This window comes from Phragmites australis, chromosome 21, assembly GCF_958298935.1.
Source record: "Phragmites australis chromosome 21, lpPhrAust1.1, whole genome shotgun sequence".
Classification (NCBI taxonomy): Eukaryota; Viridiplantae; Streptophyta; class Magnoliopsida; order Poales; family Poaceae; genus Phragmites; species Phragmites australis.
In genome coordinates, this window is record NC_084941.1 from 911839 (window position 1) to 926999 (window position 15161).

The 15161-nt window shown below is 43.5% G+C and overlaps 2 protein-coding genes and 1 pseudogene across 2 annotated transcripts; 2 read left to right on the forward strand and 1 right to left on the reverse strand.

Annotated features, from left to right (window-relative positions):
• Positions 1-300: 300 nt before the first annotated feature.
• LOC133903724 (peroxidase 57-like) lies at positions 301-3036 on the forward strand. The gene is made up of 4 exons (XM_062345164.1): positions 301-656; positions 793-972; positions 1282-1444; positions 2230-3036. The coding sequence occupies exons 1-4, from the start codon at positions 432-434 to the stop codon at positions 2637-2639; spliced, it is 978 nt and encodes a 325-aa protein (XP_062201148.1). The 5' UTR covers positions 301-431; the 3' UTR covers positions 2640-3036.
• A 350-nt stretch (positions 3037-3386) lies between these two features.
• Positions 3387-8046, forward strand: LOC133903993 (peroxidase 57-like; annotated as a pseudogene).
• A 1711-nt stretch (positions 8047-9757) lies between these two features.
• On the reverse strand, positions 9758-12279 carry LOC133903788 (10 kDa chaperonin 1, chloroplastic-like). Its single transcript, XM_062345252.1, has 6 exons — positions 12011-12279; positions 11857-11907; positions 11100-11165; positions 10966-11013; positions 10182-10211; positions 9758-10017 (listed from the first exon to the last, which is right to left on the reverse strand). Exons 1-6 carry the CDS (start codon positions 12146-12148, stop codon positions 9949-9951), a joined length of 402 nt encoding a protein of 133 aa, XP_062201236.1. The 5' UTR covers positions 12149-12279; the 3' UTR covers positions 9758-9948.
• Between the last annotated feature and the right edge of the window lie 2882 nt (positions 12280-15161).

The following is a 15161-nucleotide window of genomic DNA, read 5'->3' on the forward strand; positions in this document are numbered from 1 at the left end:
GGTGGTAGTATACAACTCATGTGCATCTAGGTAGGTTAGCTGTCTAGCTGAGCTGACACAGAGCACCGGCATGCACCGGCATGCAGGCACGTGTGGCGGCACGGCTCCTCAAGTGCAAGCGCAGAGAGCCGCGCAGGATCCGAACGACTCCGCACGACTCTCCATGCAATCTCACTGCATCCACGGTCGCGATCTCTTATGCTTGCTTCTTCTCCCAGCTAGTCCTCGTCCTATTTAGGATTTAGCCCACCAGCATTCTGCGTGCTGCTTCACTTCCTCGCCTCAGAGAGAGAGAGAGAGAGAGAGCTGCTGTTATAGTGTTATAGGCAGCACATGCGCTGTGCTGTGCAGGCCAACGATCCAGATTCCAGTAGGCCCGCCGCGTACATAGAGCTAGGCGGCTAGCAGATCGATCGACCGGTGAACCGGAGATGCAGCCAGGCCACTCCACCGCGCTGCTGCTCGCGGCCGTCTTCGTCTTCCTGGCGTCGGCCGCGAGCTGCCGCGGGCAGTTGGCGAACGACTACTACGCCGGCAAGTGCGGCAACGCCAGCGTGGAGACCATCATCCATGACGCCGTCAAGGCCCGCCTCGCCTGGGACAAGAGGATGGTCGCCGGCCTCCTCCACTTGCTCTTCCACGACTGCTTCGTCACCGTACGCACACACCACTCTCTACTAGTACTCGATCCAATACTACTAATTACTAGTAAATTTTGCAGATTGAAGTGTGTGATTAATGCATTGTTGTTTAGTTTGTTCTTGGATTAACATACGTGATTAATCAATGAAGGGGTGCGACGCGTCGCTCTTGCTGGACGGGACCAACACGGAGAAGACGGCGGTGGAGAACAGCGGCATCTTCGGCTACGACCACATCGACGACATCAAGACGTTACTCGAGAATGTGTGCCCCGGCGTCGTCTCCTGCGCCGACATCATCGTCGCCGCAACCAGGGACTCCGTTGCCATGGTAATTTAGTGAGCCATTTGACTTAATTTCATCGGACTTTCCTAAAAGAGGATCACCGGAACCCACCTCTTTTCTTTTTGGCATTTGCATGCCTTTCTTTCCCTTTTGTTTGTTCTCACTTGTCACTTATATATTGTGTGTACTAGATGCTTGTTTAGAAGTAGTAGACACTAGACACTGACTGATTGTAACCATTATTAGGCTATATATATTTCTATCACAATATTACTTGTATAGTTCTTGTTTTACAAATATTTCGAAAGTGATGTGCGAATTAATTGATGTATTCTGTGTGTTAAACAAGTCTAGTCCGGAGGGCCAAACTACCAAGTGCAGCTGGGAAGAAGGGACGGCATGGTGTCGCAGGCGTCGATGGCGAGCGCGCTGCCGGGCCCCAACGTCGACATCCCCACGGCCATCGACATGTTCTCCAAAAAGGGCCTCAACAGCTTCGACATGGCCATCCTCATGGGTACGCCGCCGCCTACGCCACGCTATCGTTTCTTTAATCAGGGCGACTTAAAAATTGCAAAAACCGCTATTGATTTTACTAGCTACTAGCAGCTAAACTGTCAAGAGGTGTTGCCATGTATGACCCCATGCATGTGTGTCCTCTTCTGCTGCTTCGAGATTGTGGTTTACTAGTTCTAACCGGGCCTCTTTTGACTTAGAACACAGGTAGCAACTAAGCGTATTCAATATAATGTGCATCACTCATGGAATGTCACGTACACATACCGGTGTTGTTGATGCATAAAATAACAGTTTAGCATATCTAGATATACGCGTCAATTAAGCTGTTGCAGGTCTAACGTTATTAAGAGTACTATATCGTCAAACTTGGTGCAGTATTATATTTGTTTCGTTTTTTTTACCTTTTTGTATTACTTCAATGTACTCTGCAAGACTACAATATAATCTCATGATCAGACAGCTCCTCATCAACTGCTTAGGTTTGTTTATACTAAATCAATTTGGCTGATCGAGATCTCAGACTTGAAATCTAATTAATTGGGCACACATTCGTAACTGGGAAGAGTGAGAATCGCGACCAACACACAAACTACTAGGCACAATGCATGCAACTAAATACTAGTACATCTCAATTCTAGGTTTCAAATAATTTTCCCGAATTAATACATGTCATTCTAGCTTTCAATTTTTTTCCCAGCTACATATACACTTCCGTTCTATGATTTCTAAATGAAAATTTAAGTATACCGTTTTCCCCATTAATTACACCTCTTCTTTGTGCAGGCGCACACACGGTAGGGGTGACGCACTGCTCGGTGATCCATGACCGTCTGTACAACTTCAACGGGACGGGCAAGCCGGACCCGGGCATGGACCCGACGTACGTGTGGATCCTGGTCACGTTCGCGTGCCCCAACGGCCAGGCCTTCGACAACATCGTCTACCTCGACGACCCCTCCAGCATCCTCGTCGTCGACAAGAGCTACTACTCCCAGATCATGAAACGCCACGGCGTGCTGGCCGTCGACCAGGCGCTCGGCGACCACAGCTCCACCGCGTGGATGGTCGATTTCCTCGCCAACACCGACTTCTTCCCCTCCATGTTCAGCTACGCGCTCAACAAGCTCGCCGCGCTCGAGGTCCTGACAGGCACCGCCGGCGAGATCAGGACCAACTGCCGGAGGACCAATTGATCATCCACGGATCCAAGTCATCCAACCATATACAGAACTAGTTATTACTAGCTAGCTTATAGCTAGATGGGCAGCTGATTTACAAAGAAAGAAAGAAGAGAAGAGAAGAGAATAATACAACGTGGCGACAGTTGAACCAACGATTGAGAGCATGCATGCACATCAGCACATCCATTCTTTTGCCTCTCTTGTCAATGATTTCATGGTTTTACCATAGTTGATTTGAGTAAAGATTTATTTTTTTTACTGGAGTAGCACGAGCAATATTAGTTTTTTTTTTCGTGTGTACTTCTGATTCTTTTTGTACGTGGCTGGTACAAAAATAAACCTTCCATGATGTAACAATACATGCACTTGTTTTCCCAAAGAGCATATACTTGGATTTTCAAAGGAGAGGTAAGGAGATAGTATTTAGTGTTTCCTCTAAAAAAGAACAGGAAGAAATGCAACTGCAGTTTTCAGGGTTCCCAATCAGAAAGATATATTCAAGTGTTCTAAACTTCTAGCGAGTAACCACAGCAAGAGAGCCGTTTTCCCCTCTCATTTTTTCAGGCAAAGAGAGCTGAACGATGAGGAAAACCATTAGATTATTCAGATGCGAAATCACACGGTGGAAGCTATCCTGATTGAGCCCGGAAATTAAAGCCAAGCCAAATAGGTCAAATGGGCATCTTGGAGAGAGTGTCAGCCAGCCTATGACAGAGCAGGGCAGAGTGCATCCCGAGAGGGCTTTGCTCCCTCCCCTGGATGCCGACTTACGGGCTCTCGCTTCGTGGAGCTCTGAAATCTTCAGTCTCACGGAAGGTCAGGCCAGTTTCTTATTCCGCGCATCTCGTCCAGGACGCCTTGAACCAGCCGCCGCCCGCGGCATGGCATCCTGCTACAATGGTGACAGTATTTCCTCCTATTCTCTACAAAACATTGAGAATACGGGATTTTTTTTAAAGATTCGTACATGACTTTTACTGTAAAATTCTCGTGAAATTTCTATCTTCAAACTGGTCTTAGATATGCTGTATTGTATGTGTAGATGCATATGCGAGCTCTCTTAAGTCTTTAGAATAATCCAAGCTGAAGTATAATGTACATACACGTAGATGCAGTATACATGTATGGTGGTATAAGCGCGTGTCATCCTTATAATTGGAAGAGGAAAACAAACACTCACTCATGTAGGAATAATGCTAATTCAAGTCGCATGGTTGTTAGGTGCTAGGACTCCGACCTCGAGTTCCCATGTGCTTCATGTATCAGTCTCTGGATAAAGTAACTGATACGTACAGAATTTCTCAGAATGATATTAAATATATATTTTGAATAAAATAAAGTAAAATAATTAGCCGAAAGGTGCAAAAGATAGTCTTGTAGATAAGTATCCACAGCAAACCAGTCAAGAGAAGAGCCTACAGCACAACGGAGCGAAACGAACGATGTAACCCAATGCCACAGGCAACTCGCGTGCAGACGCGACCTTAGACTTCTTTTCTTTGACTCCATCTGGATTGAGGTTGATCTCCATCTCAATAATCTGAAAGCAGCAAAATTGAGTACGAAAGGTACTCAACAAATCCTATAATACTTCAAGAGGTTGATAGATGCATAATAGATATTTCAAGGATAAGGTTTTACAATATAGTTTTAAGCGTAAAGCAGATTTTATGCAGGTATTCATTTATATTCTCTACGGTTAACCTTTCAAAACAAAAGTAACCTTGTAACAAAACTTTTGAAACAGTTTAAGTAATTCAAACACAAGACTATAAGTTATATCTGGGGATTTTTCAGTCTTGGGAGGGGCTACACCTCACTCCGCAGTCTCTATTATCATACCTGATGTACCTCTAGTACCACACAGTTTCTGACGGATCAAGCCAAGAACTTCATCACACGGATATCTAGTCCACATACTCACTCATCAAGACACATGCACCCTGAGTCTAGTAAAATGGGGTCATGATTTGCATGTCCATGACCATAGATACGGCTATTTGAATAGATTTACACTCTGCAGAGATTGTACAGTTTTACCTATGCGATATGCTCAGCCTCTAACTGTTGCAAGCATAGGAGCGAATCATACCAAGATTTTCTAAACACCTTTCATGTAGGTTTTTCCACGAGTTTCCCCCAAGCACCAGAGCTACCATATACTGAAGGTCAGTCCTATTTTTAAGTCTAGGTCGGCTCTAGTAACCTTCAAACAGAGGGACAGATAGTCACTTAACTATTCCCTACTCTCAGCCTCCTAGTATGATGCCTAACTCAGTTCGGTGAAGGAGAAGTTAAATCCTGCCCATTCAAGCGGTTCCTTATGTGAACAGTCTGTAGAAATAACCACATTATCGCAGCGGTCCGTTTAAGGATCCGCCTGTGAAAATGGGTGACAGCTTATCTTCAAAAATTCATAACTTTTTCATACGAAGTCGGATGAGGATAAAATTTATATGAAAATTGTAGCCCTCGACGAGATCTACAACTTTGTAGGAAAAGTTTTTCATTTAAAGTCATTTAGATGCCCAAATAATCATTTAAAGTTTCGGATTGCAGATATCAAAAGAATTACATATGCTCATATGTTCAATAGTCGTTCTCTGGTGTGATGGTGGGGAGGGTTTGCGCGACCAGACAGGTTTTGAGTTCGAGTGCCAAAAACCGCGTAGCGCGCGTTTTTCGCGCGAAAAAATGCGTGACTTGTGACTTGTGACCGTGCGGGGTTCCTGGTCGGTCCAATTTTTTATTTTTATTTTTGCTTTTTTTCGGTTCAAATCGATCGATGGACCGATTATCGCAGACGGTCCGCTTAAGGAACCGCCTGTGGAAACCTATTTTCACAGGAAGTTCCTTAAGTGAACCGTATGTGGTAATAGATTTTCACAGGCGGTCACTTTTACGCCTGTGGAAATCATTCATTTCTACAGGCCTTCGATCGCAGGCGGGTGCACTAAATGCCTGTGAAAACGAGTTACCACCAGCCTCTAGAAATAATTTTTGTAGTAGTGGGCGGACGTTGGGGTGAGACGGCGGGGGTGGGCTAGGGTGAGGTGGGGGAGCGTGAATCGGCTAGGTTAGGACGGCGGGGTGGCGGATGCGGATTTGGTGGTAGGAATGTCACCGGAGACGGCTAGCGGCAGACGAGATGAGCGCGGGCAGGAACTAGAAGACAGTTGTGAGCCATCCAACAGCTCACATCTGTCGCCAGAGAGATTTTGCAAAGACAAGCGTATGAAGAATAGTATTTGCCTTATGATTTTGTATATTATGTGAAATATTGAATGGACTGTGATAGTTCAAACATGAAGGAAATTGTTAGGGAAAATGGCTCTGAAGTCTGAGGAGTACTGCTACTACTAAACAACGATGACAGGTGATGATGAGTGGATCATTGCAAACCCACTAATGCGGAGCCATTCTAGCATATATACTGGTCAACTAAGATCGATGAGCTAATCCAAATTATAATCCTGCAGAATTTTTTCCTAAGTTAATTCCCCCCGAACAAACAAGACTGTCAATGCACCAAGTATCATACTGTTCCTTCAGGCATACGTGATCTCCATGATCATGCAAACAGTAAACAACTGAGCTCGCATTGGCATTGGTCCCCATCGTCGCCTACCTCCTCCGCATGCAGTTCCACGAGTGCGCCGTCAATGTACGTAGCAGCTAGCTAGCTGGTCCATGCACGCACGTGCCTGTTGCACCGGTCGTACGTGCCGTGGATTAACGTGACAGGGTTGATTGCAGGGGTGCGACGGCGGTCTGGTGATCGATGGCCCCGGCACGGAGAAGACAGCCCCGCCGAACCTGAGCGTGAAGGGCTACGACCTCATCGCGGCCATCAAGACGGAGCTGGAGCGAAGGTGCCCCGGCGTCGTGTGTCCTGCTCCAACATCGAGATCCTCGCCGCCAGGGACGCAGTGCGCACGGGGCGGAGGGACCGCCGGCAGTCTCGGGCCTCCGACGTCAAGCTTCCGGCATCGGAGTACACGGCGGCGCAGGCGATCGCGCACTACGCCAAGCTGGGAATGAGCGCGTTCGACACGGTGCTGCTGCTGGGCGCGCACACGGTGGGTGCCACACGCTGCAGCGCGATCAAGAGCAGCCGGCTGTACGGCTACGGTGGCAAGGCCGGCGCGACGGACCCCGGCATGGACCCGACCATCACGTCCGTGTACAAGAAATGGGTGTGCCCCAACGTGTCGTCGTCGGACGGCAACGCCGTGTTCCTGGACGACCAGTGGAGCGCGCTGCGGGTGGACAGGGCCGGTCCTGAGGGCAGGGCAGAGGGGCGACAGCACCGGGCCCCCAAAACTCAGGGGCCCAGCTCATGTGTACTTACGAATACACGAATACATAGTATATGAATACAATATTTATTGGCCAGCCACTAATCAAAATTTAGCCCAAACGTTACTTTAAGAGAAGGTCATTGGTCCAGAACGGTGATTTGGAAAGGCTAGACTCTAAATCATGTTATTTCCTTTTGCTCTCATTCTTTCCACGCTGTCTCAACAAGTTTGAAGCCATATCATATTCTAATTCCCCTCCTCTCCTCGAACAAAGGCAACATTGCCTGTTGGGTCAGTCTTCACCGTTAATGTAAGGCAAAGGCTTAACCTCGAGGGCTTCAACTTAATCCACCTCTAATAGTCTAATTTCATCCATTTGCAACAATTCTACTTAAAAACCTTACATAAAACCGTTGCATATATGGTATGTTACATGTTCTTTTTTTTTTTTCCTTCTCTCCTACCCTAAAATGGTTTCATTGGACCTACCACTCCCTCCGTTCAAGAATGTAAGGCATATTTTGTTTTAAAAAAAATCATCAAATGTAAATTTTGACTGTTAATTTCTCTTATAATATGTTATCAATTGCTATAAAACCGACATCATATTTGTATGCTAAACATTCATAAAAATTGACTAATTATCTGTCAAAACTTATGAAATTTGATTTTTTTCGAAACAATATACGCTTTACATTCTTCAACGGAGGGAATAGCATTTATAAACAACCGGACTGCAATTAATTACCTAGTTTGCGTTCTTGTGATGTATTCGGTATTACCTTATGATTTTGATAAAAAAAATTTGTTATCGCTTGTATTCAAATATAGGGCCTCTAATTTTGTCTCGCCCCAGGCCTCCAAAACATCAGGACCGGCGCTGCGGGTGGACAATATACAACTACTACAAGAACCTGCAGCGCGGCCGCGGCGTGCTCCTCGTCGATCAGAACCTCTACCGCGATGGCTCCACACGCTGGATCGTCGACCAGCTCGCCAACAACGACGGCCTCTTCCGGTCGCTGTTCCCACAGGTGCTCGTGAAGCTCAGCGAGGTCAACGTGCTCACCGGCGCGCGCGCAGCGGAGATCCGCAAGATCTGCAGCAAGTTCAACTGATCCATTGGGACTCCATTCAGTTTCCTTCACCTTCACTTCGGTTTAATTTCCTGCATAGTCTGTGCATTCGAGATGCTGCTCTTCTTCTTCTTTTTCGTTTGATCAAAATTAGTTCACTTTTATGTGATGTTCGATTCATTCTTTTTGTATCATGTGGTTTGTAAAAACATACACGACAGACGAATTTGCTACGTGTATGATCAATATCAGTAACGAGTCGTGAATACATCATGCAAGGCACTACCATTCATTTTCTTCCCAGTGGCATACACCGATGGATGTGCGATAGAACTGACATCTAAAAATAACTAGGGCCTCATATATATGAGGACATTTGAAAATTATATGCACTATGTGATAATATTAACTTTGGCTTTACGTGAGTTTTAATTAGTCATTGCAGCATTTCCTCGTAGCATGAGCTTTACCTCTCTTTCGCAAGTATCTTTTCTCTGGAAACTCAAAAAAGATCGATAAGAAAAATGAAGTTCGATCTTTAGTGGAGTTTCCAGAGAAAAGATACTTGCGAAAGATAAAGACTTTGGAGAATGTTTAAATTCAAACTGTGGTTAAATAAATATGGAAAAGAGGGCAAATATATTTCTTGGATTAATTTCCTATCCAACAGTTGGAAAACTATGAGATGATTGACATTTTATGGTTACTTTGTAGTACTCCCTCCAGTCACAGAATAGTGTCGTTTTAGACATAGACACGGTCAGCAATATACTACTTTGACCATTAATTAGAAATATAAAATGTATGTAAATTATAACAAAGTCATAATATTTTGAAACTATTTTTTAAGATAAATCTAGCTATAACATTTTTAGAAGTTCAATCAAAATATTCAAAAAGATATTAACAGTCAAAATTTAAAGGTGTTGACTCCACGCAACCTAACATAACACTCTTTAATACTAGTGCCTTTGGATTGGTTTAGAAGGTTAGCAACTGCATAAAGGAAAGATTTGTGAAGGGAATTCATTGGGTTGATTCTAAACTCTAAAGGAAAGATTCCGGTCGTTCTGGGAACTAACCGAGATGATGCCCGTGTGGTATTACGGGTCAAAGAACGTCTGTATTCCAAAAATCTAAACATGAAAGTTTCCTTTATGATGTGAATTTCATTATAATCGAGATTTGGCAGGATGCCAGATTGCCAGTGCGTCCGCGACGACGTACTGGGGCTCTCATCGACGGGTGCAGGGTGAGAAGCAACTGGCGTCGACGGCGCCGAGGCAGGGCCGACGCACCTGTGCATTTCTATTGTGCGGCGGCGAGGTCTGGGAGCAGCTGCGCGCATGCCAAATTTGGTGAGGACGGCTACGGCGCGGCTTCTCCTTTTGCAAGCGGTGACCCCCAATTCCAGTTCGCCGCCGCCGGTATCTATAAGACCTAGTCTCACAGAAAAATCTCCTCTTATACATACCGCATATCACTCTTCTTACTCTCAGTTATATGTACTAACTGTTGAATCAGAAAAGAAAGATATAAATCAGAATCTCATATCTTTCGGTAAAAGATCCCATATAATTTTCTTCCTTCTAGATTGGGAGGTGGCTTGGAATGGAACTCAGGAGTTGAACATACCGGTATACCACCACCCATCCCTACCACATGGACAGATCAGGATAAAATAATTCAGAAGAGATACCGCTTCATTTTTTACTGCCACATTTCCAGCTACGTGAATCTTAACAAATTTACATAAAAGAGAAGTTTAAATGAATTGAAGATAAACATAATCCCAGTTTACAGCGGCTAAAATTCAATGGCAACTAACACTCATCAGGATGTTGAATTCACGCACATCAAATGGCAGACAACAAAGGCCAAGTGTGTACACTCGGGAAACGCATCGAAGCATAGGCACATGTCATTCAAATTTCAGAATAAAAATCATTCGACAACGGCTAATAGATCGGACTCTCGGCAGAAGCAGTGCTTCTCGTCAGTACCCAGGTCCACCTACAGGTATGCAATACAAATGACCAAGTCACACAACTGGAATCAAAAGGTGCCATACCCAGAACAAGGACACAAAATATCGAAAAACCAGAGGCGGAGTTATCCCTGATATATGAAAGGAGGTTATAAAATGTTTTCAGTTCGACAGAAGCCAATCAATTTACCTCGTAAGCATTTATGTCTGAGAACAGAACCTGCAATGATCACAAACAGAACCAGATTAGAGTCCTCAGCGCTAGACATTTTACTTGGGTAAAAGTACACACATGGGACGACTAGATCAACTGTAAAAGTGATAGAAGAAACAATGTATTATGTGTGTGAAGAAACAATGTATTATGTGTGCGAGTATGCCGTAAGTGTGGGTGCAGAAAGCATTGCAGCAAGAGGGCAAAACACATAAAGAAATTAAGGCTAGAAAAGTAACAATAGTACACCACTGTTTTCAGAATTATGTGCCACGTGTGTCATCTAAGCAGATTGCGATGGCAGAATGCAGACCAGATCATGCGTGGTGGTTTCAGCTTGCAGATTAGCACAAATGTGTTGTTTCACACCGAAAACTCTTCTACCTTGTGCTAGCTGCAATAATGGTTTCTTTTCACTTTTGACTTCTATTAAGACTGAATGATGTATGTCGCTAAAAGGACAACATCTAAACTGTAGAATGCATTTCTGCGCAGGAAGTTTGCCACTAACATGCTAGAATTTGTGTTTGCAACTACAGGTCAAAGTGTCAAATCGTTGAAGTAAGCACCTTCAAAATGGAATATTATCATTCGTTCATTTAATTAAGGAACTTATTGTCCGAATGTGCCATCATGTACCGAACTGCTCTTTAAAGTATAAACTCACTTAGCATGCAAGCATAAAATGCTTCTTGTTGGTACACATGAGTGTTTGGGCATGCATCAGTAAGAGTTCTGTGAAAAAAATAATGTTGTTCACCTTCTTTCCAGCTTCAACTTCACTAACATCAGCACCGACAGACAATATCTAGAATGAAAAATGCAACATTATGGGATTATATCCTGATGAAATTAACAATTAGAGTAGCAGATTAGAGCGCCTTAAGATCTTACCTCCCCCATCAAATATCTCTCAAACTTAACAGCAGATTTCGGTAGCAATACACCTCCAGCAGATTTCTGCAGGTATTAAACAGTTTTATTGGAACATCAGCTACATGAAAGTTTCAACTTTTTCCTAAATACTTCAGCAGATACATCTGAATCCCAGTACCGTAGTTGCACAGGATTATACAGTCATTCATTTACAGAAAAGGAAACATGGAATTGTTGGTTCCTTTTTAAATAAAGGTGGCAGCCTAGACAACCCGCAACATGTCAAACTAACCACACTTCAGGACAGGCATGCAAAAATCTGGTGCAATCGCAACAACTGAACCAGAAGTTTGTAGTACTGTAACATCTCTATGCAGTGCGCCACATAGAACACTGCAATTATTATTGGGAAAAAAATGCATTTGTGTCAGCTTCAGTGAATCAATTTCACCACTAAACAGGAGGATTTTCCAAATACATTTCAGTACACAAGTGACTGGTGGTGCTTCGAAATACAAAAAGACTACTGTGCGTAGGTAGTTAGGTATAAGTTGTAGAAGTACTATTCAGTTCATCAGAAATTTGAATTTCGGGGGCAAATACAACTTTGTTAACCGTGTAATTGCTAATGGAAATTCCTAAAGCTTAAATCAGCATATTTGGCGTCCACAGCATAGGGAAAAACTAATCACAGACCTCCTACAGTTTCTGAAACAATGGTTCATATAGTTCACTTAGAAACTTAAAAAAAAAATAGCATAAGCGAGAGACGGACCTCAGGGATCTGCTGGAGACGGACGAGCACCCGGTCGGATTGCGGCGCCACCTGACGAAAATCCCAACACAAGCACCAGAGCGTCAGACGTCAGAACCCTACCCAAAGCCCTGGAATTTACAACCAGCGGCGTCACGGCGGCGCGGCCACCCACCTCGGAAGTGTCGTACTTGAGCGCGGCCACGCGCAGAACGGCGCGGCGGGCAGGGGCGGCGGCGGCGGCGGCGAGCGGCACGCGGCTGCTGCCGTGGAGGAGGAAGGGCGAGGCGGCGGCGAGGAGGGAGGGCGCCATTGGAGACTAGGGGAGGAGGCGCGGAAGCTTCTAGAAGAAGGAAGAGGCCTTCGCCGGGTGCTGCGTCCCGCCCCTTATCCGCTTGCCTTCGCCGCGAGGATGGATAGCTAGCTAGCTAGCTTCCTTCTCGATCCTCCTGAAGGCTAACAGAGTTTCTTATTGGGCTGGGCTCTAGTTTTTACTGGGTCGAGATGGGCCGTCCTGGATCATGTCGATGGAGAAGAGAGTAGACTCTCTCGATGGACGTGAAAATTCCACTATCTTTGCTTATCCTCTGAAGGCTAACAGAGTTTCTTATCAGCACTGTTTATTCGTATTGAGATCATGTTAAAAAGATTAAAAAAATAAGGTATATAAGATAATCGATGGATGTATAAGTATTATATGGGAAGAATAGATAGCCGAAATAGATCGTGCGTGCTCAAAAACATAGGGAGTTGCATCTCTCAGCGGTGCGTGTCATCGAAACCATTTCACAATTATGATGCCTGATTAAGCTGAAACCCAACAACACATATGCAGAATTTGTAAACTCTCTGATAATCCAGAGCCGATTTTTTAGATATTTAGTAGTGAATTAAGTTTGAGGGCTGTTGTGCTTGTATTTTGTAGCCTAAACCCTATGGTGGATGTAATAGTGGATGGGCTGGATCGAGGCAATGTCACACTGGAACATTAATCTACAACGTTGGGCCTAAACCCTAGAGTATATCTGATCTGAATATTTGAAAATATATTAGCGGTGGAAATTTTAAAGTTCGATTCTAGCCACATAAAGTATTTCCTCGGAACCACCTTATGGTGCGGTGGAGGTGCCAGGTATGACTCCACTCGATCGTCAAGGTTCGAATGCTGGTGCTAATGAATTACATACACCAGTGTTTTCAATAATCCATTTGTAGATGTGTAATAGGTATGGGCGGAGCCAGAATTAGACGATAGAAGGGATTAAGAAGAGATAAATTTGAATCAGTTCTAAAAACTATTGAATATGTTCTTGTATAAATACTTAATTTTCTCTTAATATTGATTAATCTCTTTTCCAATATTTAGAATAACAAAATTTAGGTCTTGACGTTATACGATGGATCTATGTTCTATGATCAGATTAAAACATATATTTTTATTAATAAAAAAATCACTTACAGTAACAAATATATGGGCCTACCGTAAATTTGCTAAAAAATCTCTATAACTGAAAATAACTAAAGCTCAGATCAATAAAATAATAGAGTAATAGAATATAAATCATGATCATTAAGAACAAACACTTTAAACTTGGTAAAGTTTGGCAAGAAAAAAATGCTTCATTACTATGCATAGTAAATTATTTATAGTTGACGATATCTAATGCCTGAAATATGTTAAAAAAGACATATAATATTTGAAATATAGATAATAGAGAAAAATGAGTATGTATATCAATCAAACTCTTTTTCCTTTGTTTTAGCTGGTTTTGTAAAATATATTTATCTTTCAGTATAAACTTGTAACGATCTCTTGATTCTTAATTAATTAGAGGATTTTTTTTGTGAATTAAAGAACAACATGATTTCGCAAACGATGGAGACCCTGAGCGCTGCTTCAGTAGACATATATATGGACCGACACTGATTAATTACCTCGTAGCCATCTAAGAAATACTCAAATACATATATGATGCAGGAGAGTACATGTGTGTAGGGCCGTTGATGAGACCCAAGATGTTGCCGCCGGAGACGGCAAAGGCGCTGAACTTGCGCTCCGCGGACCAGCGGGCGACGGGTTGCTGTAGACGGCCGGCCGGATCACCAGCGCCGGCTCATCGGAGTCCGTGGACGATGTAGACGAGGTCGCCGTGGTTCATATCGCGCGACGAGGAGATGAAGGGTGCGTGCCCAGGCCCAGCGATGATTGGTTCGAGTACTCTGGTTAATTTGACTAATGTGCCCGGCTGGCTCGCAAACGTACGTGCTCTTCCAAATTTGTGCTAGACGGGCCGAATTCTCTCGTGCTCTTCCACATTTGGGCTTCTGGTTTATGCTTTTGCCAGGTCGGCGAAAAGCAGCCCAACGAACAAGTAGGGTGCAGCCCATCAAACTTAACATTGACGCCATGGCCCATTTGATCTCAAGTATGCATGGCTACGAACCGACATAAAAGTTACCAAAAGAAGAAAAGCCCGATAGTTCGATACTAGGAACGTTCCTTGCGTGTCTCATCGAGAATTTATTCTTCAAAAGGAGATAAGAGTGTTTATTTGGTTGGTACAGATAGACAATGAGTTGCACGTCTGTTCAGGTTTGAACTTGGATGTTTATCTCTTTTTTAGTCCGTATTCGGGTAGCTGGCCCTATGTAATTTTTAAATAATTGTTCAGTTAATTAAAAAAATCAAGCAATAAATACAAACATAACAAGTAAACTACTAACTAAACTAGATCTAGGACACCACAGAAACAATACAGACACCTGACCAAAAACTACTAGCTCTACTGTACTGGAACAGTACTGCTGGGTGAGGGGCAAAAACTTACTGGTCTTTACGCTACTATTATTCAAGATAGATCTATCTGATCCATAGTAGAAACTAACCGTATGCATAAAGTATGCATGCCTTGCTATTAGCCTTGTTGCATGGAGATATTTCTATAGAAATAATTTAGTGGAACGTCTCTATATAGACAATTACTATAAAACTGTCTATACAAAGATTATCATATATGGCTCTAAACAAGAATCGTTTATGATAATAACGATACGTGTTCAAAAGTGATAGGACAATTTTAGTACAGACGATTTTCATTTGGAACTGTCTGTAGTATTATTACAGACGGCTCGTACTTGAAGCTATTTATGATAAAAACAAATATCACAGACGATTCTTAATAGGAATTGTCCATTTGTAGTATTATACTTGGCGGATCAATGGGCAGAGTTTGTGATGATGTGTCAGTCTGACGAATTTCAACTATAGAGTCAGGCTAACAAGTCTCGGAACTGGTGGGTAAGCGCGCAAAAAGTTGGATTGGGAC

Excerpts from the sequence above, each read along its gene's own strand:
- LOC133903724 (XM_062345164.1), top strand. The coding sequence starts at position 432 with ATGCAGCCAGGCCACTCCACCGCGCTGCTGCTCGCGGCCGTCTTCGTC. Across the intron at positions 973-1,281 it reads CCAGGGACTCCGTTGCCATG|TCCGGAGGGCCAAACTACCA; the intron begins GTAATTTAGTGA and ends AAACAAGTCTAG. Across the intron at positions 1,445-2,229 it reads CGACATGGCCATCCTCATGG|GCGCACACACGGTAGGGGTG; the intron begins GTACGCCGCCGC and ends TTCTTTGTGCAG.
- LOC133903788 (XM_062345252.1), bottom strand. The coding sequence starts at position 12,148 with ATGGCGCCCTCCCTCCTCGCCGCCGCCTCGCCCTTCCTCCTCCACGGC. Across the intron at positions 11,908-12,010 it reads TCAAGTACGACACTTCCGAG|GTGGCGCCGCAATCCGACCG; the intron begins GTGGGTGGCCGC and ends GATTTTCGTCAG. Across the intron at positions 11,014-11,099 it reads AGAGATATTTGATGGGGGAG|ATATTGTCTGTCGGTGCTGA; the intron begins GTAAGATCTTAA and ends TTTTCATTCTAG.